The sequence below is a fragment of the Lissotriton helveticus genome, chromosome 2_1 (genome assembly GCF_964261635.1).
Source record: "Lissotriton helveticus chromosome 2_1, aLisHel1.1, whole genome shotgun sequence".
Taxonomy (NCBI): domain Eukaryota; kingdom Metazoa; phylum Chordata; class Amphibia; order Caudata; family Salamandridae; genus Lissotriton; species Lissotriton helveticus.
The window spans coordinates 95,751,607-95,776,144 of record NC_136059.1 but is presented as its reverse complement, the minus strand read 5'-3'; the positions used below and the strand labels follow the sequence as shown (position 1 = coordinate 95,776,144).

General features: G+C 48.3%; 1 protein-coding gene across 1 annotated transcript in view; it reads left to right on the top strand.

The window, feature by feature from the left end:
• Positions 1-1,283: 1,283 nt before the first annotated feature.
• The window catches only part of TEX261 (testis expressed 261), a 78,180-nt gene continuing 54,925 nt past the window's right edge, over positions 1,284-24,538 (top strand). Inside the window, exon 1 of the mRNA XM_078674538.1 lies at positions 1,284-1,537. Coding sequence (XP_078530664.1) covers positions 1,468-1,537 — 70 coding nt within the window. The 5' untranslated portion in view covers positions 1,284-1,467. The remainder of the gene's footprint in view (positions 1,538-24,538) is intronic.

Below are 24,538 nucleotides of genomic sequence, written 5' to 3'. Positions count from 1 at the left end.
CGCCATCAAATATTTACCAAGATGTGCTGCATATTCAAGGAGGAAATCGTCACTGTGCGTTTAGCTCACCAAATGTACAAGTCCACTTTTATGGCAGAGCGTGCCTAATCCACGTAATTTCCTAACTGTAAGAGAGCTGCAACATGTAAGCAGGTCTGCGTCATGTTTTCTTTCTCTAAAATACCATTTACTTGTAAATGAGGCATTTAAGACCTGTTAACTACTCGGGTGCGGCTGCAATTAGATGCTCGCCAGCACGTGAAGCTGTGTCAGCCCGGGCTGACACACACGACGGGGGGGGCTGAAGCCCCGTGAGCCCAATGGGTGTTGCGCGCCTACTCAGCTGCACTGCTCAGTAATCATTTTTATTGGGGTTGACCAAGCAGTACTGTTTTGGAAATAAACAGCGTCCTGGCTGGCTATAATGTGTGTGCCTCACTTTCCTGAGGCTTGCCAACAGCTGTTCTGCAGTCTGCGGTGGCTCGCGAGTACTAGGTTAGTGCCCTTCCATTCTGCTGGTTTGCAACAGTTTTAAGATCTTCTCAGAGTTTCTCGTAGCTGAAATGGGTGGAATTTCGGATGCTTCCCTCATCTTAATGGCTTCATTTTGCTTGCGAGAAAGTGTCACTCATGGTTGTTGAAATGTCACTTATAATTACACTGAAATTATGAAAATGTCACACATAGCAATCTGAAGCCTTGGCAGCTAAGCTTACACCACCAGTGGCAATTTCTGGTTGAGGGTTCATGCTCCTTTGATTAATAAACATGCTCCAAGGCACGCAAGACCAGTCCCTGTTGGCAGAAGTCCACTAGCCTTGAAATCAGTAGTCTCCCGTCTGAATCGGTAGGATTGGCATGTCTGGATGTATATAAGTTTAGTAAAATGAAAAGTTCCTGCTTAACACCAAACTTAAAAAACAGAAACATGCTACTTACATAATTAATTACAGTTCAAAGACGTTTAAAAAAACAGTCACGTGAGTTAATAATTCGATTAACTTGTTAAAAGTTAAATGTATAAATTGGATATTTTGTACTTTTAGTCCAATTAAAAACAAATTAAAAAAATATATATGAAAACATTTGAATTACGTGTACGACAAGTGAAAAAGTATTGAAAATATCCCATGTAACTTTATCACGTTCGGCAAGCTAGTTTCCTAAATGTATAATTCACTTCAGGCATATGAGTGAGTACCCCCGGGCTGCTGGGGCGACGGGGTCAGTTTCTTCTATAAGTACACCAGTCCTGCTAGTCTAGCCTCCCGCCTGCAGGTGGCGCTGTGGCCTCTCACGGATGTTCTATCGGAGCTTGTCTGGTTCCGGAAGGCGCGGCGGCGGCTCTCTGGTTCCGGTGCGAGTTGCAGAGCGCCGCAGCGGGAGCCTGGTGCCGCTTCCAGCTTTGCACGGCGGGGGCTGGGAGGGCGGCCCGGGCAGGCGCCCTGTGCCTCTGCCGGCTGCAGCATGTGGTTCATCTACCTGCTCAGCTGGCTGTCCCTGCTCATACAGGTGGCCTTCGTGACGCTGGCGATCGGTGAGTGCCCCGGGTCTTTATTCCCCTCTCTTGCTCGGGTTCATGGAGTATTGTGCCCCATGCATGCTGCCCCAACCCTATGATGAACACCCCCCTTATTTAAAGTCAGCCCTTACTGCCCTTTTTTTCTAAACCCCACCCTCCTCCCCTTTATTGGCGTCCATGTAAGTACAGGTAATTTTTGTTGTGTTTGAAGTCTTCTTGGAGGGTCATTGGAAACCTCTTGACCCCCCTAAGGTTTGCATGCTTTAAAAAGCTCTCTATTAGGCCATGGAAGTACCCCTTTACTTTGTCATTTGATTTGCAAGATTACTGTCTCTTTCCAGCTCATGATGACGTTTCTTATGTTCGCCCAGTCATGTTTTTGCTTTGCATTCTGGAAATTTAAGTCCTGAATGTGTAATGGACCAAACAGGACTGCAAGTCCCAGAATGCAATGTTGGAATTTGGACTGGGTGAACTACCTACACACGGGTGCCTCTGGGACACTTGAAGTGCTGCTTCCTTGCTGTCCTGGCCTCCAGCCCACCGCAGACAGGGGCGTCGCTGCCACGAAACGACGCCCTTCACTTTCCTAGTTTGGTGAGACCTCTTCCCAGGCCTTCAAAACTTACCTAAAAATTCTCCTCCTTCAAAGACACTTCCAAATGTAATTTACGCCCTGTCTATTTTCTGAAGGCAGTCCTTCCATTATAAGAAATTCTATTCTCCATGACTATGGAAGTGCCTTCCCAGTGTGTTCTTGTGGTTTAAGTGTCTGCCATTTATTGCAGTATTATCCTTCTACTTGTATTGTACTCTTTTGTTACATGCACACGTCACTTTCCCCTCTTAAAATGTATCTTTTGCTACCTCTTGCATTTTGTTTGCTTTAGATACTTGCACAAGTGCCACCATTGCCTACATAACGTTTGTTCTTGTGTTTTGAGTGTCTGCCATGTATTGCAGTATGATACCTCTGCTTGTACGCTTTTGTAACTTGCACCCATGTCACTTTTTTCTCCTGTAATGTACAGTTTGCTACCTCTTGTATTTTGTTTGCTCACAATTGTCACTATTGCCTCATGTAACGTAACGTTTGCTTTTGTAATGTGTTCACTTGTAATTTTCTCCTCCTGTATCATTACTGTTCCTATTGTGAAGCACTCTTACACCTTCCGCGCTATATAAAAACGCAAAAAATAAATACATAAAATAAAAAGACCATAAGAAGGCTGGCATGGCGTGGGGGTAGGGTGGCCTATATCCTGTCCCTTACCCCGCACTCTTGATGTTCTAGAATATTTTAATCTTTTCTAGTGGGCTTTTTTTTATCGCTGCTTTCTGATGCCTGAGGTGTCCCCACCCTTTCTACATGTTCCCTGGTACTAACACCGCCTTCAATGGAGTTTGCATAGCCGAAGAATTCCAGTTGCTATTTTTCCCAGCGAGTTCCACTCTACTTTCGCTTTCTTTGAGCTCCTGCCCTCCCTTGCTAACTGCTGGGTAGAGCTGCGGCCTGCCCCTAATGGCACAAGTTTCGTCCTCTGTGGTTAACTCCGTGTGGTGGGCTATGTTTCCTGTGATTTCAACGGTTTTCTGGTGCTTTAAACGGCCAGTGACGTGTGACAGTTCATGCCTCCTCTAATCACGGAAACGCACAATCGGGGGCGGGCAGAGGCTCGCACGCCTTCCCTTTCTGTAGACGTGGATGTTATCCCTCAGGCTCTGGTGGGGGAGGAGCTGTAGATGAACAGCACTCCCTAGAGCAGGATCCGGGAGGGGGCAGCCTCGCCTGTGGTGGCTCACCTGCAGTGGTGTTCTAACCACCCCCCCCCAGCAAAAGGCACCCCTCTGCAATAACCTACTATAGCTTGTAGGGAAGAGATCGCCGCTTTCTTTTAAAATGCACGGTTTATTCGTCCCATAAGGCGTACACTGCGAGGTATGTTTTACAAAGGGCATTGTTCATTCCTCGTAGTGCCTACAGAAAATATGTGACCTTCTGTTGCCGACATCAGATTACGGCGGCTTCCTCTGGAAACACATGACACATAGGCAGGCACCTGTAAGGTGTATTAGGAGTGACGCTAATCAACCAGGACCAAAAATCCAAGTAACGCAGTCTCAGCAGCCAGAAAGAGACCCTGCAGCTGACAGGCTTCTGTTTTGAACTCTTATGCAGGCAGTTAACTGTAATCTATGGATCCTTCGGCGGTTCCAGAATCACAGGTACGTTCATCTGTGAGATTTTTATCATTCTAATGTTTAAACGTAGTACCGCTGCTGGCGCTTATAGTGACACACGCTTCTTTAACTACTAAGGAACCCCAAGACTGTCAGTAGATACTATATAAAAGCATCTTAGTTATTAGGTCCCACTTAGGACCACCAGATTTTGAAAACCAAAAACTGGGATATTCCTCATACATAGAAGTTGGACCATCATTTTATATCGACTGGCGGTCACAGAAGGACATGCGTGGCAGGTCTCGTCCAGCAGAGGAAAAAGAGACAATATGGCGCTAAGCGCAATGAAATACTACTTTTATGCTCGGTATTATTTGTGTTAGCTAGTTTGCGTTCTAATCGAGGCAAAAAAAAGAATTCTGCTACGAAAATACATTAAACTCTTTTCGCATTAACTATAGTGACAGCACTTACTGTCATACAAGGGGCTGCAACACTTGTGCGTTCTGCAAACCTGTAAGACAGACTAGGTGAGAACGGCAAATAAGATCGACGTTTTACAGATTGCACCATTCGGTTAATTTAATTAAGCTTTTCCTAGCCAAAGAGACATTACAGAGTTCTGAAGTTGCCCCATGATTAGGTCATTAGTCTGGTTGCAATCTGGGACTCCTTGTTTTGAATCTATAAAGGTACAAATAACTGAACGTATATTATAAAAGTAGTACTTCAGAAGAGAAATGTGACTGAGATAGAAAAGAAGGTGGTGGAGAGATGCACCAGGATCCATAAAAATATTTGCATTTGCTACAATATAAAACCGAAAGAACACAAGAGGACCTCTTTTTAAAACTTGGTATAATATTAAAGTTGTGCCATCTGTTATTCAAGCGAAAGAGAAGGCAAACAAGTGTTTTTCAATAAATAACCCCATCCTACACCTGTTGCAATGGTGCTGAGAGAAAAGCCCTTGAAGTTGGGTGTCAGCTGAAGACCTCTTTAGAAGCTGATTTGCCTCTTTAACACCCTGCTGTGCTGCTTCTTTGAGAAAGTACAGCAGAGGAGTCTTTAATAAAACTAAAATGATTACCTTTTGTCCACTCACTGACTTAACACGAGGACTGGTGGAAATGTGAGCCTGCACTCGATATTTTAAATCTAATGTGCACGCTTACCCCCAAACTGTGCCATTTATTAGTTTGATGTAAAACAGTCTGGCTGCCAGGGCAAACTACGAAAAACCAGGACTTTCTTGGAAATCGGGGCATCTGGTCACCCTAGGCTACAGACATCGCAAACTGCGTTGGAAAGAGCCATTGTGGACAATACCAATACATACAATGGGAGTTGGGTAAATCCATTCCTTATCCTTGGTTAGCTGTCTTGCCATGTGTGTTCTTGCTGTTTCCACTCTTCATATCCCTGCTCTGAGTTCCTCTTCCACCCACTTACCCTGGCTCAACAGATTTTTTTGATTGACCTCCTACCCCAAACACTCTAGCGCCCCCAAAAGGTCGACAGTGCTATTTTCAGTGTGCAACATGTTTTGGATTTCAGAAGCATTGGTCGTTGATCAAGATGGGGAGATGAGCGAGCTGCCACATGAGTTCTGCTTTTAAACATTTTTAAGAGGGGTGTTTGGATGTGGAGGCACGTCTTCTTTTGGATTACATCAGAAGTCCAGAGGTAGCCGTGTAATAGGTTTATTAAGCTCGGTACAGGTCAGATCTAGATACGTTGAATGTATAAAGTTGAGTCCCACCAGGAGCAGCATCCTTGCTGCTCAGCCTACACACTCCAACAGTCTCTCCACTGCACAGGCACTCTAGCATTCCACTACCTCATCAGGCATTCTAACATTCCACACACACAAACACATCACATTCATACTGGCTGAGCAGATGAGAACAGGTATCTAAGGGAGATGATGTAAAACTAGGTCCAAAAGAAAGGGGGTGGGGGGCAGGAGCCTGTTGCGGTCCAGTGTCCGTGCTCCAGAAGTTGACTTTATAACAAGAGGGAACACTGTTCCAAGAGCAGGGTGTAAATTATCACCCACTCTAAACAAGCATTAGAAATGCAATCGGGCTCGGATTTATTTGAGTTTGAGCTAATGGCATTGTAAATGCCAATGTCTTTTTGCCATGTGTTATGGAGTGTGTGCATGTGGTGTGTAGTGGAAGTATGTTTGTTGAATTGTAATTTTACCAATGGTGGCATGCTGTGCTTTATATGAATATGTTTAAAAGTAAAGTGTACCATACTGCGATTGCTTGGTGGAAAAGTGCACTGCCGGCTGGAGGTGTGTGTGCCTGGTGGAAGGGTGCACTGACGGCTGGTGGGTGTGTGCTTGGTAAAAGCATGCACAGATGGATGATGGTTGTTGGTGTTTGTGCATGGTGAAAGCATTCATTGACGGCTGGGGGTGTGTTGTTGTGTGTGTTGTTTTCTGTGTGCTGGTGAGTGTGTGGTGGTGAGTCTGTGGGGGTGAGCCTGGGGAGTGAGTGTGGTGGTGAGTGTGTTGTGTTGAGTGGTGACAAGTGTGTGGTGTTGAGAGACTGAGGTGTGTGCGTTATGTGTGTGTGGTGTATGTGTGTGTGGTGTTTTCTGCACACTCACACACTGCCCCGTAACATTCACACACTGCTCACCCGCACACTCCTAATGTCACCCTGCATAGTCACACACTGTTTACCCTGCACACTCATTCTGCACACTCACACAATGTGCACCCTGACACACTGTCTCTGCAGTCACTCTGCACTCACTGTCACTCTGCACTCACTGTCACTCTGCACTCACTGTCACTCTGCACTCACTGTCACTCTGCACTCACTGTCACTCTGCACTCACTGTCACTCTGCACTCACTGTCACTCTGCACTCACTGTCACTCTGCACTCACTGTCACTCTGCACTCACTGTCACTCTGCACTCACTGTCACTCTGCACTCACTGTCACTCTGCACTCACTGTCACTCTGCACTCACTGTCACTCTGCACTCACTGTCACTCTGCACTCACTGTCACTCTGCACTCACTGTCACTCTGCACTCACTGTCACTCTGCACTCACTGTCACTCTGCACTCACTGTCACTCTGCACTCACTGTCACTCTGCACTCACTGTCACTCTGCACTCACTGTCACTCTGCACTCACTGTCACTCTGCACTCACTGTCACTCTGCACTCACTGTCACTCTGCACTCACTGTCACTCTGCACTCACTGTCACTCTGCACTCACTGTCACTCTGCACTCACTGTCACTCTGCACTCACTGTCACTCTGCACTCACTGTCACTCTGCACTCTGCTGTCACTCTGCACTCTGCTGTCACTCTGCACTCTGCTGTCACTCTGCACTCTGCTGTCACTCTGCACTCTACAGTCACTCTGCACTCTACTGTCACTCTGCACTCTACTGTCACTCTGCACTCTACTGTCACTCTGCACTCTACTGTCACTCTGCACTCTACTGTCACTCTGCACTCTACTGTCACTCTGCACTCTACTGTCACTCTGCACTTGTCGTGTATTTCTATAGGTTCTGAATCGATCCCCCTATTCCTGACCATATTCTGGTTAACCTACCTAGCTAGTTAACTAACAGTCAGCCCATGAGGCAAGAAATCCCCCATGATGCAGATACCGTTATCTGACGCAGTCACACTACGGCACAGGAACGTGTTATCTGATTAGGTCATAACGCTTGAGATCTAATTAGACAAGCGACATTCCTCCAGCCCCTGATAAGGCATACGACGTTCTCATAACAAATCAAACCTATGACAACCTGGATAATCCGTGCGGCCATTGTTTTGATTTCACAGAGAACTTTAGTAAAGAATGTGCTAACGAGCAAGTCGTATGACATCTTTATTGACGTACCTATGTCCATCCTTACGTCAATCCCGGCACCTTTAAGGTATAAATATTGCCGACCTTGCCCTATGCAAACACACGCGTTGTGACAAGACGGAGCAGCCATACTTGCCGAAGCAGAGAGCAGAAGCAGACCCCGCAGGCAACAGCCCCGCCTTCCTGACGCGCTGAGAGACGCGCTGCTATCTCAAGCCGAGAGACCCAGCACCGGCGCTTCTGGGCAGCCCTCGCAGGCAGCCTGGAATATCGAGAGCAGAGAAAGAGATACCATTCCTCATTCATCCTAAATTCCAGGTACAGAACTGAATAACCCCTCCTAGAGAATTCTTTAGTTATTCACTTGGCAAAAACAAACTTAACTTAAACTGTAACTTTCTATTCCCGCCCACGCATTAGACTTAGGTCAGGTACACGGGGTAGGCGTATTTAGAAACACCAGTTGAGTACGTTTAGTCAAATGTATATGTGTATGTAAATATATTTTAATCATTTTAAACATCATATGGCTCAGAAACCATACCAATGTTTTTACAGTATTATTTTATACTATTGCTTTTAATGTATGCACTTTACTTAACTATAAGTATTGCAATAATATCGATCCATTTCTCTTGTACGAGAAAAGAGACTGATCAATAAATAACATCTTTTATTGAACACGCCCGTCTCTTCCTTTTCTCTACATTCTGATGAGACTAAGAATGCACGTACTGACTGAGTAAAATAATTGCCTTGTGCTCACACGACTCTTGAGATTGACTCTTGATTAGGGGAGAGCAAAGTTGTCATGTTCTATGGTTGTCAGAAACTAAATCCCTTCTTGTCTAATCAGGGGAGTTAATCCTTCCTTGAACATTCGAGAAAGTTTCTAGCGAACTCTGAGCTTAGCTGGCAAACCCAAAAATTAAGTCTAGTATCGACAGTAGTAGACCTAGTTAACGTCTGGTCTAGGCCTTTACTGCTGTAGGTACTATTCCAATGCGCAGAGCCTATTGGGAAAATAGGAGCTACACTACATGGCGCCCAACGCGTTTGGAAAGGGCGATAAAACTAACGTAAGACATTTAGAGTAACTCAGTCGTGCTTTCTCACTCAGACCCCTTTTCCCAAATACTCCAAAGACGTCTGGAGTGGGTGAAAGGTTATTGTATCCTCCAAAACCTCGCAGGAGGGAACTCCTATGTATGGTTCTTGGTCTAGTCAACGTTGAAGGATAAAACAGTTCCAGAATATTGTGCATCTAATCTCTGTTTCCATAAAGAAACCTGATCTGCAAATAAACATAATACCATCCTGTCAGCAAAATGGACAGCGATGAAGAACGAGAGGTTACTAGATTAGCTACTGAAATAGCAGATGCTGATGCTACCATGCAAGCAGCAGACGCGGATATAATACTCATTCCGGTCGCCAAAAGGAGATCTATAACCTTAAAACTTATAGAAAATGGACTGACACCTAGAGGTGGCACAGTCATATTCGTAATCGAGGCACACGAATATCGGCAGACAGAGGTATACTATACATGGATACATTTTCCAGCAGCTAATACTATAACAAAGTACTTCCACTATTACAAAGTAGAGGAACCTCCTAATGAGTACACTCCTTTCGAGGAGGTGGAAGTACCACTCAAATTCCAAGAGCATTTGCTCTTATTTGATGGCGCCCTAAAACATAATAATCACATTACAAGGCTCGGTCCTTTAGGAAGACCAGGAGCAACGTGGCCGGTCTTAGCCGGATACACACCATATCCAGACATCGAAAGAATGCCTGCAGCAGAGCTGTTAATACAGCTAAAACAACTACTAAAAATTCACAGACAATTAGTTCAGTATGTAATGCGGACTTCAACAATTCAGCCAGCGATTAAACTTCCACAGCAGACCCCTCACCAGGGGAACACAAATAAAATTACACCACAGAACATCCAATCCTGCCTAGGTAAAGTTCCAGCTAAACGGGAACAGATACCATTCTGGTTGGCACAGAAAATTACCCAAATAGAGGCGGTGTTTCCTGACACCACCCCGCTGGAAAAACACAGGATTCTGACTATATGTCTCCCAATGGGAATCGCACCACACATTGAGGACTGTGACACTTGGGGTACAGTCTTTGCTTCCATCTACACAAAAACGCACGGTGTTCCATCCATTTCGGTAATACCAGATGTGCTAAAACAAATTCAAGATGAATAGGGTCCAGAACCTGCTTTAACTCTTGGTATGAAATTACTAAAAGACTTCAAGCAGGTCTCGGCTATATTACTAGCCAACATAAAGGGTGAAGCAGCAAACGTGGCGATCCGCCAGAGGTTAAAAGAGACAGATATAGCAGACCAACTAGCTGAAATTGCCAGAATCATAGAAAAATCCTATGAAGAACTAGGCAGAGATAGTCTAGGTGGAATACCAGTAAAACCGCAACTGACTACAAGTCCAGAAAAAATGTTTTTTAATAATAATAATAATTCACCAAAAAAGAACTGGGATGGGAATAAACAATCCAATCCTAAAGAAAAGAAATTCCAGTCCAGAGGAAGGTCTCCTAGGCGAAGAGAGAAATCTCCAAACCAAAGACAGAGGTCACCGCAGAGTGACCCCTCTGGGAATAGATATAACCTTAGAAATGGGGATAATATTAAAAAACCTGATAGATATCAAGACATTGATACACGTCCCTCTCAATCTTTTCAGAATTCCTCGCAGAAATCGGAAAGAAGAGGACGATCAGAAGAGCACGCCAAGTCCAAAGACAAGGAACCTGCTCAACTGAAAAAGAAATCACAATTTCCAAAAAAGAAGGTAGCCAGTATCAAGGTAGTTAACAATGCCGAGAATACTGAGGACACAACTGAAAAACGGAGAATGGGCTCAGACAATGCTAGACAGCGCAGCAGAGGTGAGCATAGCTCGCAAAGTCCTTATGAATCATCTGGAGACAGTGGACACGAATGAATACCTTCAAGTGGAAACTGCAGATACCAGAGTTAGCAAGCCCCACAAAATATACGAGATAACATTACGTATAGAGGGAGATAAGACTAGGAAAATAAGGGGACTATTTTGGGATAACCTCTCAAAGGGTTATGACATACTTCTAGCTGAAAAAGACTGGCCACCAGAGTTTGTCAGGGAGTGCCCTCATGGCGAAGAAGTAATTATGCCTGCCTTCTCGAATCAAATCCCGATTCATAAAAAATACACACTTGCTAGAAAGTGGGCAGTGGCCTTAGCACCTGCTTTATATAAAAATCATGTAGGATGGGATGAGGATTCTCCTCCTCACAAAATCCAGTTAAAATCACAACCAACTGCACAAAGGCAGTACCCAATTAAGCAAGAAGCTAAAAAACAAGTAAATGAAATACTAGATCAGCTAGAATACCAGGGGGTGATTGAAACTTGCACCTCACAAATGAACAATCCTTTGTTTCCGGTCTCCAAACCAGACAATTCATATCGCCTAGTTTTGGATTACCGACACCTTAACACATGTTGCAAAACTTTTGCAGTGCAAAACTCACACAGTGCTGCACTAATGAATAACATAGTGCGCAAAAAATACAAAACAACCTTGGACATCTCCAATGGATTCTTTTATCAAAACATAGCACCAGAGAGCAGATATTTAACAGCTTTCTCAGTAAATGGCACTCAAAAACAATTCTGTCGGTTAGCCCAGGGGTACAAGAACAGCCCGGGGGTATTCTCAGCGAGAGTAACAGAATTACTACAACAATATGATGATGAAGCATTATCTTATGTCGATGACATTTACTTAACAGATGATGACTTGGAGACTCACTTGAAAAGAGTGAACACCATAATACTTGGTTTCGCTGCAGAGGGTTACAAATTCAACTTCAAAAAATCCAGAATTGCCCATCTGAAAATCCAGTACGGAGGATATGAATTATCAAGTATTGCCTGGTTGACAGTCTTTTAAGAACTAGAAGAATTAAAAAATCTAAAATATGAAAAGACGTATCCTCTGCCAATCGACATTCTGCCTCTACGACATTACGCCTGTGTAATCTATACAGACGGACATGCTCAACCCTCCGTTTGGGGAGAACATGCATACAACCCCACATGTGAGATCACAAAAGAAGTGTGGCGCGGAGGTAAACTAAGACCTCTATTAACAAAATCACACTCAGTAGAAACAAATTCAGAAATGCAAACTGAAATAATAGCTTTGAAAATGGCGCTAGATAATGCGGATCGCGAATTCCCGACACTTATAGTGTCAGATTCATATTTCTGCGTCAAAGCATATAACAAGGATTTGCAGACATGGATTCAGAACGGTTACAAAGATGACACAGATGCACCAATAAAGCAGAGACTTCTCTGGGAACAAGTAGCTCTTTTAAAGAAAGAACTACCAAAGACTCACGTGATTCACTCACTGAGTCATCAACGTGATGGCGTTCACGTTGTGGGGAATTCATTGGCTGAAACAGCCGCAGCGGCAGCCACTAAATCGGCTCCCGTAGATCGAAAAAAGCGTACATTAAAATACATTGACGGTGAAACATTGCTGGCGGTGAAAACGTCATCAAAAGGCGACTGCTCAGCGTTACCGATCAACTATCCACTCAATTATACATACATAATCGATGCAAACTCCGTCCCTTTTGCTCGAATCCCTGGAGTGGGGGATAGAGTGATTCCAAACATGGACAGGAGACACTTGTTAATCGCAGACGCACACATGGGCGAGGGTCACAGACACCTTAAATTAAAAGATTCTCTGGAAGAATTACAATCACGGTACTGGTGGCCAGGCATGAGCCTGCACTACACCATGTTTGTAAAAAACTGCCCAAACTGCAACAGAGATCGCAGAGGGGAGAGAAGCAGTTTAATACCTCGTCGAATCACGGCAGATAACATCACCACTAAAAAGAATGGCTTGCGATTAACATATACAGGCTAGTTCCCACTTATAATGTAGATCCACAGCACTCGGCTGACGTCCGGACTGTTATACAAGATTTGCGAGTCTAAATGGCATATACGCTAAGAGCATGCTACGTTCGACCATTTTTTTCTTTTTCTCAGGCAATCCAGCCTGGGGGGGGAAAGAATGGCCAAATGAGCACAGCCCAGCGGGAATCTTCTCACTTCCTTCCTGAGGGTATGGGATGGTGTAAAGAAAAAACCAAGACAGAAAGCAATCTATAATAGAAAGGATATTAGGTTCGGGAGCTGGGTGGGTCAAACATCTAATAAGTGTCCAACGTAGTCTAAATAACTTGCCAAGAAATTCTCTGAAGGGATTCAGTCCGTACGAATTATTATTCGGAACTAGGATGTTGATCTCTGACCTTGATAGTCAGACTTCAGTGGTAATAGAAAAAAGCTTTGATGTCAAAGACCGTTTGGCTATTTTGCAGGACTTAAACAAAACAAGAAAAGACCTGAGCAACATACAGTTGAAACAACAGCCAACGACCACTGAAGAATCACCACCTGTCCCAGCAAGACCTGTCTGGATTCCAAAAGTCGGGGATCTAGTCAGGGAAAAGATCGCGGTAAAGAAGGAATTTGGGCCTTCCTACAGAAAAGCAGTTCCTGTCTTGTCTGTCAACGGGACAAGATCAGTTGTACTACCGCCACTTGCTGGAAAAAAGGAGAACCGAGTTGTATCAATCGACCTGGTAAAACCACAACATGTGGCCAATAACAAACAGTAGGCCAAGTGGACTCCCAATAAGTAGCAGAACACCAAGGTTTGCTACCAGTACAGAGGTCCTAACAAAGAGGCTCATCACTTTCGAAACGCCTACAGAAGAACAACAAGGACTATGCAACAATGCAATGGAACTTAGACCTCTGAAAACCCAAATAAAGACATTTAGCAGAGACACACTGTAGGAAGGGGGAGTCTCTGGTTGGCGCAGTGCAACACTGGCGACAAGCAGGGCCTCTCTCTTCCTCGTCAGGGCTGAGGGTTACCTTCAAGACAACCTCTGCTTACCCTCTAGGTAGTGTGGCTTAAGCAGTCTTAGGCTAATCTCTGGGGCATGTAGGGTTAAACATTTGCAATATCACACCATCACAACCAACCCACCACACAATGACACCAAACTGTATTTGTAAAAATATATGTTCTTTATATAAATCTCAAGCAGGCTTGTAAATACAGTCTTGGTTACTTCAAATGCAGGTTCCAGTTACTCTTTATGGAAAAAAAGGCACAGTTCTTGAATAAATGCGGTCTTTTGGGCCTTCTGCCCAGCTTTAGAAAGGTTCCAGTGTCTTATAGCGCTTCCAGGCGCTGCCCGCTGTCTCCGCTCTCGAAATGAGTCACCCGTCGGGGCTCGACTCGGGGAGAGGGGGCCGCGGGCCTCGGGGAGCGTCAGGCGGGGCCTCGGGGGCCAAGAGCAGAGCGCGCCTCTGACTCTGGGGCGGCTCGCGCTGCCAAGCAAACAGCAGCGGTGAGGCTCCCGGGGTGCCTGAGGTCAGACCGCGCGGTGCGAGCTCAGATTGCAGGACGCTCGCGCCGCGGAGGGGCAAAGACAGTACCTTTCACTTCTTGTGGTGATCCTCGGAGAGGGCGGCTGAAGGGGGGCTGTCCCACGTCGCGTTGCTTCCTTGACGGGCGGTGCGAGCTGCGGCTCGAGGCAGCAGGTCACGGGTCACCCAGGGCGGCGGTGCTCGATGGGGCTCAGGTCCTTTCACTCAGTCTTCTCGTCCGTCCTGACGGCGGCGGCTGGGTGTGGCGCAGTGGCAGTACGGTCCCCAAGTGCGGGACGTACCCAGCCAAAGTGCCGATCGCAGTGATGTCCCTTCAGCGGGGCAGCCGGCCAGACGCTGATTAGCGAGGGAGATGACAAGGCGGCAGTCCGTCTTTGCGGGGGAATCCACGGCGCTTGTGCCCAGTAGACTCCGGTGCTTGGACCGGACGGGTCCTCCGTTACTTTGCTCTCGTGGGGTCAGGTGCAGATGCCGTCACGGTGTTCAGGCCAGCGGCGGCTGGGCTTCACGTTGCTATGGCGATCTGCTCACCCACGGTCACGGTGTGCAGGGGGGCTTGATGCTCTTGTCTTCCTCAGACAGCGCTGCAGCGATAAGCAGCACACACAGCAGATGCGTTGGTCAGGGGTTAGCGCTCACTGTTCCTGGAGCGCTGGTCAGGGGGCAAGTTCAGCAGCAAGCCCTTGGAGATCTTTTAGCAGGGTTTGGCACAAAGTTCAGAAATAAAGTAAAAGTCTCTTGTAGTCCTTTTCTCTTCCTCTCCTTTGGCAGCAAGGCACCAGACACAGGCCAGAGTCAGCACTCCTCCTTGTAGTCCTTCCAGGTCCTTCTCTTCGGGCAGAGTTTCTCTTGTAGCACAAACAGGATCTAATTTACAAGGAGCAGGGCTCCTACTTTTATACCCAGTTTCTTTTGTTCTAGCAAGCCAGGGGGGCCTCTGCATAACTGCTCCAGTCTCTGAGTACTTGTTGTGGGTACTTATGACTTCTGCATTCAGTGTGAGGGCAGGCACATCAGCCGCTCCCCAGGGGGGCGGAGCCGGCATTGAGAGGGCAGGAGTGGCCTGAGCACTTTGTTTACAAGCTTCGGTCCTTCCTGGGCCAGGTGCAGGCTGAGTCATCAGTCGCTCCCCAGGAGGGCGGAGCCAGCATTGTGGTGGCAGGGGCACAGCCTGATGCATCATTCAGGGGAAACTCCCACCACCCATTAAGGGGTCCTCCTGCTAATCACTACCTGTCAACTCCCAGCCCTGTCACTCACACACACCAGACAGTCAGATCCACATCCAAGCAGAGGCGGGCTGAAATGGTTAGGCAAGCAAATGCTAACTTTCTAAAAGTAGCATTTGCAAACACAGGATATTAAAATAAACTTTACTAAAAGAAGTATTTTATTATTCTGAGTTCAGGCATACTAAACACGAATTTCTACCATGTTCCCTGAGCCTGCTGGGATTATAGAGTGTAATAATTCCAGCAGCCCATCTGGCCTATAAGGGAACAGGTAGCCTTACAATAGTGAAAAACGAATTTGGTAGTAATTCACTACTAGAACATGCCACACACATCAGGGCATGTTCTACCTTACACTACAATGCACCCTGCCCTCAGGCCTGCTATAGGGGTGACTAATATGAAGTTAAGGGAAGGTTTAGGGGCTGGCAAGTGTGTGCACTTGCCCAGCCAGGGTGACAGTACCAGACTGCACGCAGGTTCTGCAATGGCAGACCCTAGACACATTTTAAGGCTGCTTCTGTGGGTGGCGCAACCAGCGCTGCAGGCCCACTAGCAGTATTGGCATTCACAAGCCCTGGCACTCCTGGTGCACTTTACTAGGGACTAACAGTAAATCCAATGAACCAATCATGGACATCAATCATATGTACACTTTACAGTAGGGAGCACTTGCACTGCGGCACGGGTTGGCCGTGGCGCAGTGCCCTGAGTAGCAGACACCATCAAAACATTGGAGGCACAACAGCAAAAAGTGGAAGGGAAACTCACGCCAAGGTGCCAGGTCTAACACGTGTCCCCTCCAGCTGAAATGTGGGGAGAACTACCCTTCCCCAGGGAGTTCCTCATCACTAAGGCGGAAAAATCTGGACAGACCATCAGCGTTGGCGTGATCTGTGCCAGGGCGGTGTTCCACCGTGAAGTCCATACCCTGTAGGGAGATGGACCACCTCAACAGTTTTGGGTTCTCACCCCTCATTTGCATCAACCATCTGAGGGGCCTGTGGTCCGTCTGAACCCGGAAGTGAGACCCAAACAAGTAGGGTCTTAGCTTCTTCAGCGCCCAGACCACAGCAAATGCTTCTCGCTCTATTGCACTCCACCTACTTTCCCGTGGAAGTAACCTCCTACTGATGAAGGCTACGGGTTGGTCCCAGCCCTCCTCAGTCATCTGTGAGAGAACAGCCCCTACACCATGCTCTGAAGCGTCTGTTTGCACTATGAATTCCTTGGAGAAATCAGGAGCCAGGAGCACGGGCGCCGTGCACATGGCAGTCTTCAGGGTGTCAAAAGCCTTCTGACAGGTGTCAGTCCAAATCACATTCCTGGGCTGCTTCTTCGAAGTCAGTTCTGTCAAGGGGGTCACAATAGTGCCATAGCCCTTGACAAACCTCCTGTAATACCCAGTGAGCCCCAGGAAGGCTCTCACTGCTGTCTGGGTCTTGGGGGGTTCCCAAGCCAGGATGGTCTCAATTTTGGGTTGCAAGGGTGCCACCTTGCCACTCCCCACTTGGTGTCCCAAGTACACCACGGAACCCTGCCCAATCTGGCACTTGCTTGCCTTGATTGTGAGGCCTGCCTTGCGCAGCGCCATCAACACTTCCCAGAGGTGCCGCAGGTGTTCTGGCCAGGTGCCACTGAACACTGCGATGTCATCCAGGTAGGCGGCACTGAACTCATCCAGCCCGACCAACACCTGGTTGACCAACCTCTGAAAGGTGGCAGGGGCATTCTTCATCCCAAATGGCATAACCCGGAACTGGAAATGCCCATCTGGTGTGGAGAATGCTGACCTCTCCTTTGCCCCATCGGTCAAGGCGATCTGCCAGTACCCAGACGTTAAATCAAACGTGCTGAGGTACCGGGCAGCCCCTAGCCGATCAATGAGCTCATCAGCTCTGGGGATAGGGTGCGCGTCAGTCTTGGTGACTGAATTGAGTCCTCTGTAGTCCACACAGAACCGGAGTTCAGGTGTGGCTCCCGGCGCAGCAGCCTTTGGGACCAAGACCACGGGGCTGGACCAAGGACTGCTGGAAGACTCAACCACCCTAAGAGCAAGCATCTTGGAGACCTCCTCCTTGATGCAGGCCCGTACCCTGTCAGTTACCCTGTAAGCCTTGTGCTTCACAGGTAAGCTGTCCCCTGTGTCCACATCATGGACGCACCAATCTGTGACACTAGGAACCAGGGAGAACAGGTCTGGAAACTGCCCCAGCAACTGGCGGCAGTCTTCCTGTTGCTCAGGGGTCAGGGTGGGTGAGAGGTTAACTCCATCCACTGACCCATCTTTCTCACAGGCCACTAAGAGGTCAGGAAGAGGCTCAGACTCCTCTTCCATTCCATCATCAGTGGCCAACAGCATGCCCACTTCGGACCTTTTCAAGTGGGGCTTGAGGCGGTTGACATGTAAGACCCTTAAAGGATTCCTGGGCGTCTTCATGTCCACCAAGTATGTCACTGAGCTCTTGCGCTCCACAACCTCAAATGGGCCTGTCCACTTATCCTGAAGTGCACAGGGTTCCACTGGGGCCAAGACATACACCTCCTGTCCAGGCTGAAGCTCTACCAGAGTGGCATTCTGGTCGTACCACCGCTTCATCTCCTCCTGGCTTGCTTCCAGATTTGCCTCAGCAAGTTGTCTGAAGCGCCTGGTTTGGTTTCTGAAGGCCAGCATGTAGCTATATACATTCTGGGGAGGTTTCCTGGGAGATTGCTCCCAGCCTTCCTTTACCAAACTCAGTGGTCCTCTCACGGGGTGGCCATACAGCAGCTCAAAGGGGCTGAACCCTAGAGACTTCTGTGGCACCTCGCGGTATGCAAAGAGCAGGCATGGTAAGAGGACGTCCCACTTACGCCTCATTGGACCTTCCAGGCCCATGATCATGCCCTTCAGGGTTCGGTTGAATCTTTCAACCAACCCATTTCCTTGTGGATGGTAAGGTGTGGTGAACTTGTAGGTTACACCACACTCTTGCCAAAGGGACTTCATATACTTGGATATAAAGTTGGTCCCCCTGTCGCTCACCACCTCTAGAGGGAACCCCACTCTGGAGAAAATTCCCATTAGTGCACGCCCCACCACGGGGGCCGTCACTGTCCTCAGAGGGATGGCTTCAGGGTACCGGGTGGCATGATCCACCAAGACCAGGATGAACCTGTTGCCCATGGCTGTCTTGGGGTCCAGAGGCCCAACAATATCAATACCCACTCGTTGGAATGGCGTACTGACCACAGGGAAGGGCTGGAGGGGAGCCTTGTTCTTCCCTCCGCTCTTCCCACTTGCCTGGCAAGTTGGACAGGTCCTACAATGAGCATCTGAGCTCTTGTGCATTTGGGGCCAGTAGAAGTGGGTGACAAGCCTGTCATAGGTCTTGTCCATCCCCAAATGTCCTGCTAAAGGCACATCATGAGCCAGTCCCAGTAGGAAGGCTCTGAACTTCTGGGGTACCACCAGCACACGGGCTGACCCAGGTTCAGCAGCCTTAGGCTCTGAGTATAGGAGGTCATTCTCCCAGTACACATAATGTGTTTTGGCCTGAACACCATTGGCCTGGTCTGCAGCCTGCTGCCGCATACCCACGAGAGAAGGGCATTCTTTCTGCTCCCTGCAGAATTCCTCCCTGGAGGGGCCTCCTTCTTGCTGCCAATGGGTCAGCTCAGGCAGGTCCCCCAGTTCGGCAATCTGTTCCCCAGTAGGCTCCAGGGCATCCCCCTCAAGGTCTGCTTCCTCCTGGACCGTGGGAACTTCAGGGGCCGGTTTCCCGCGCGCCCTGCGCCTTCTCCCTAAGGCCGGTTCCTGGGCCTCTCCGTCAGGCCCCAGGACCTCTTGATCACCCCTACTGGCTGCCATTGACCGGGTGGTCACGCACGCCCAGTCAGGTAGACCCACCATCTTCAGGTGAGTCGTTTTCTCCACCTTTTCCCAAGGGGAGTCCTCCAAGTCATTCCCTAGCAAACAGTCAACAGGCATGGCTTTCCTCACACAGACCTGCAGAGTACCAGAGACCCCCCCCCACTCGAAGGGAACTTGAGCCATCGGACACTGACTCTCTGAATTGTCAGCGTTGACAACCCTACAGTAGGCATGGGGTACAACCTGCTCCTGGGACACCAGGTGATGCCTCACTGCAGTCACACTGGCTCCTGTGTCTCTAAGAGCCTCAGCTTTCTTACCATTGATGGTAACCACCTGCCCATATTTTTTAGTGTTAGAGGGCAGGTAGCTTGCAGGGACCATCTCACTGTCTCCTAGTGAGACTAGGGTCATCTGAACAGGATCTCCACCCCCCGGGACCATCACTTCTTCTCCTAAGTGAACACTGGTCACTTGTCGGGGCGGAGCACCAGTGGGTGCTGGTTTTCCAAACAGGCGACACTTGGGGTCACTGGCTATGTGCCCCGGGTCACCACATTTGTAACAATTGAAGGGCCCCTTTGGAACAGGTCGACCTGTCGGGGCCCCATTCTGCTTAGGGGGTGGGGGAGGCTGAGAACCTTTCTGCTGGTCCCCTTGGGGATTACCTTGGGGGCCTTTTTGGAACCCTTTCTGTTTTCCCTTGTCCCCCCCACTCTTCTGCTGGGGACCCTGCCCACCCTTGGCGGAGTCTCCCACTGGACCCTTGTGGACCCTGGTGCTGAGCCAGCGGTCCGCCTCCTCAGCAAGTTTCCTCGGGTTGGACAACTTGCTATCAATCAGGTGCTGGCGTAACTCAGGAAAACATTGATCAGACAAGTGCTCCCATGCAATTAAATCAAAGAGACCTTGAAAATCATTCACTTTGTTACCCTTCACCCAACCATCCAGTGCTCTGCAAAAAAAAGTCACAAACTCCACATACGTATTCCCAGGCCGCTTATTACACCCCCTAAACTTCTGCCTATACATTTCAGGGGTAAGCCCATACCTGGTCATTAAAGCTTCTTTCATATGGGGATAGGATCTCTGGTCTTCAGTGGGCAAATCTAGCAGGGTGTCCCTTCCTTCGCTAAGGAACCTTCCCCATAACCCCGCTCCCCAATCCTTCTCAGGGACCCGGTGGGAAAGCATGGCTACCTCATATGCCCTAAACCACTGTCCTATGTCATCCCCCTTAAAGAACTCTTTAACTACATCTTTGGGGATGTGCACTCTTGACTCTACCTGCACCGGCGTTGTGCTGCCACCAGAGGGAGGACGATCCAAGGCTTTCTCTTTTAGACTCATCTCCCTCATTTTCACATCAAACTCAAACTGGAGTTTTCTTTCTTCCAGAGCCATTTTTTTGCTTTCAAGCTCCATTTGGCCCTTCAAATTCAATTCTGCCATCTTGATCTCATGATCCCTGGTTGCCTGTCTGTCTGCCAGCTCCTCTGGCGACAGGCCTCTGCCAAAGCTGTGGACGCTGTCTGGTCGCTCAGGTATCACAGGATCCACAGGCGCATCCCTTGATTCACTCCAGGCTTTCAGGGCCCTGTAGAAATCATCCTTGTTCCTGCACCCTGCATGGGGAACCTTGAACTTCTTTATAAAGCTCCACAGTTCTTTCCTCTTGTAGTCATCCAACTTTGATGGGTCCCATTCTACCTCCAACACCTCAGAGGTCAGGGATTCCGCCCCATCAACGCTGTCTGTGCCAGGCATGCTTGCAACACTAGGGATCTTCTTCTTTTAGCAAAATTAAAAAATCAAAAAGTCTGTGGCTAAGTTACTGGACTGTAATCACTATGCAATGGTCAGTAGCTAAGGTAAAACACTGCAAATGTAAATTCGCGAATCCTCACCGCTGCGTCCAATGTAGGAAGGGGGAGTCTCTGGTTGGCGCAGTGCAACACTGGCGACAAGCAGGGCCTCTCTCTTCCTCGTCAGGGCTGAGGGTTACCTTCAAGACAACCTCTGCTTACCCTCTAGGTAGTGTGGCTTAAGCAGTCTTAGGCTAATCTCTGGGGCATGTAGGGTTAAACATTTGCAATATCACACCATCACAACCAACCCACCACACAATGACACCAAACTGTATTTGTAAAAATATATGTTCTTTATATAAATCTCAAGCAGGCTTGTAAATACAGTCTTGGTTACTTCAAATGCAGGTTCCAGTTACTCTTTATGAAAAAAAGGCACAGTTCTTGAATAAATGCGGTCTTTTGGGCCTTCTGCCCAGCTTTAGAAAGGTTCCAGTGTCTTATAGCGCTTCCAGGCGCTGCCCGCTGTCTCCGCTCTCGAAATGAGTCACCCGTCGGGGCTCGACTCGGGGAGAGGGGGCCGCGGGCCTCGGGGAGCGTCAGGCGGGGCCTCGGGGGCCAAGAGCAGAGCGCGCCTCTGACTCTGGGGCGGCTCGCGCTGCCAAGCAAACAGCAGCGGTGAGGCTCCCGGGGTGCCTGAGGTCAGACCGCGCGGTGCGAGCTCAGATTGCAGGACGCTCGCGCCGCGGAGGGGCAAAGACAGTACCTTTCACTTCTTGTGGTGATCCTCGGAGAGGGCGGCTGAAGGGGGGCTGTCCCACGTCGCGTTGCTTCCTTGACGGGCGGTGCGAGCTGCGGCTCGAGGCAGCAGGTCACGGGTCACCCAGGGCGGCGGTGCTCGATGGGGCTCAGGTCCTTTCACTCAGTCTTCTCGTCCGTCCTGACGGCGGCGGCTGGGTGTGGCGCAGTGGCAGTACGGTCCCCAAGTGCGGGACGTACCCAGCCAAAGTGCCGATCGCAGTGATGTCCCTTCAGCGGGGCAGCCGGCCAGACGCTGATTAGCGAGGGAGATGACAAGGCGGCAGTCCGTCTTTGCGGGGGAATCCACGGCGCTTGTGCCCAGTAGACTCCGGTGCTTGGACCGGACGGGTCCTCCGTTACTTTGCTCTCGTGGGGTCAGGTGCAGATGCCGTCACGGTGTTCAGGCCAGCGGCGGCTGGGCTTCACGTTGCTATGGCGATCTGCTCACCCACGGTCACGGTGTGCAGGGGGGCTTGATGCTCTTGTCTTCCTCAGACAGCGCTGCAGCGATAAGCAGCACACACAGCAGATGCGTTGGTCAGGGGTTAGCGCTCACTGTTCCTGGAGCGCTGGTCAGGGGGCAAGTTCAGCAGCAAGCCCTTGGAGATCTTTTAGCAGGGTTTGGCACAAAGTTCAGAAATAAAGTAAAAGTCTCTTGTAGTCCTTTTCTCTTCCTCTCCTTTGGCAGCAAGGCACCAGACACAGGCCAGAGTCAGCACTCCTCCTTGTAGTCCTTCCAGGTCCTTCTCTTCGGGCAGAGTTTCTCTTGTAGCACAAACAGGATCTAATTTACAAGGAGCAGGGCTCCTACTTTTATACCCAGTTTCTTTTGTTCTAGCAAGCCAGGGGGGCCTCTGCATAACTGCTCCAGTCTCTGAGTACTTGTTGTGGGTACTTATGACTTCTGCATTCAGTGTGAGGGCAGGCACATCAGCCGCTCCCCAGGGGGGCGGAGCCGGCATTGAGAGGGCAGGAGTGGCCTGAGCACTTTGTTTACAAGCTTCGGTCCTTCCTGGGCCAGGTGCAGGCTGAGTCATCAGTCGCTCCCCAGGAGGGCGGAGCCAGCATTGTGGTGGCAGGGGCACAGCCTGATGCATCATTCAGGGGAAACTCCCACCACCCATTAAGGGGTCCTCCTGCTAATCACTACCTGTCAACTCCCAGCCCTGTCACTCACACACACCAGACAGTCAGATCCACATCCAAGCAGAGGCGGGCTGAAATGGTTAGGCAAGCAAATGCTAACTTTCTAAAAGTAGCATTTGCAAACACAGGATATTAAAATAAACTTTACTAAAAGAAGTATTTTATTATTCTGAGTTCAGGCATACTAAACACGAATTTCTACCATGTTCCCTGAGCCTGCTGGGATTATAGAGTGTAATAATTCCAGCAGCCCATCTGGCCTATAAGGGAACAGGTAGCCTTACAATAGTGAAAAACGAATTTGGTAGTAATTCACTACTAGAACATGCCACACACATCAGGGCATGTTCTACCTTACACTACAATGCACCCTGCCCTCAGGCCTGCTATAGGGGTGACTAATATGAAGTTAAGGGAAGGTTTAGGGGCTGGCAAGTGTGTGCACTTGCCCAGCCAGGGTGACAGTACCAGACTGCACGCAGGTTCTGCAATGGCAGACCCTAGACACATTTTAAGGCTGCTTCTGTGGGTGGCGCAACCAGCGCTGCAGGCCCACTAGCAGTATTGGCATTCACAAGCCCTGGCACTCCTGGTGCACTTTACTAGGGACTAACAGTAAATCCAATGAACCAATCATGGACATCAATCATATGTACACTTTACAGTAGGGAGCACTTGCACTGCGGCACGGGTTGGCCGTGGCGCAGTGCCCTGAGTAGCAGACACCATCAAAACATTGGAGGCACAACAGCAAAAAGTGGAAGGGAAACTCACGCCAAGGTGCCAGGTCTAACACACACCAATCTATACTGAAGTACCAAGTGAAAATGCAAAAATAAAAAATCCTGAACCAATTGGAACAATTGACAGAACTGCATCCGGTTACTTCATCAACTTCGATGATTCCTCTGAAGGCTTCAGCGAACAAAAGACACAGCCATCATCAAAATCCTTTAAAGACAAAGCGAAGGAACTTTTGAAACAACTAAAAGAAACATATCTGATTTCTCCATGGATTGAATTTTGGGTGGGTTTTGGTGCATTTATCCTCATACTTTGGCTCATCATGGTATTTACTTTGGGACGCTTCATTGAGGGAAAATATGCTAAAATGGACACAGCAAGTCAGAACATCAACTTGGTCCTCAAACCACACACATCTTCACACGTCGAGAAACGAGAACTTTCTTCAGAACTTTCTTCAGCCAACTTCACAGCAATTCCAATACCTGGTGGGGTAGCCTGGGACAACACTGACTATGACATTTATGGTCCGGTCAAGATCCTGAAATATCCACACCAAATTAAGATCTCTTTGAGTGACTTTGCGAAACCAAACTCATTTGCTGATGATTGGGACTTTGAAAGTATAAACAATATGATGTCTGACTTAGTAATGTCTGCTAAATTTACAAAACATGATTATTTGCAAGGTTCTACAAATTATGATAGTATGTATTGCTATAACCACTATGGTAACCATTTCTTGCATAAATCTGCACAACCTAGAAATGTTTTAAATTTTAATCAATGGGAACATTGTGCTACACCTCCAAAAGGGAGCTCTAGAACCGTTTATGACAAATATTCATACTTTCAAGGTTTTAACACTAGTAA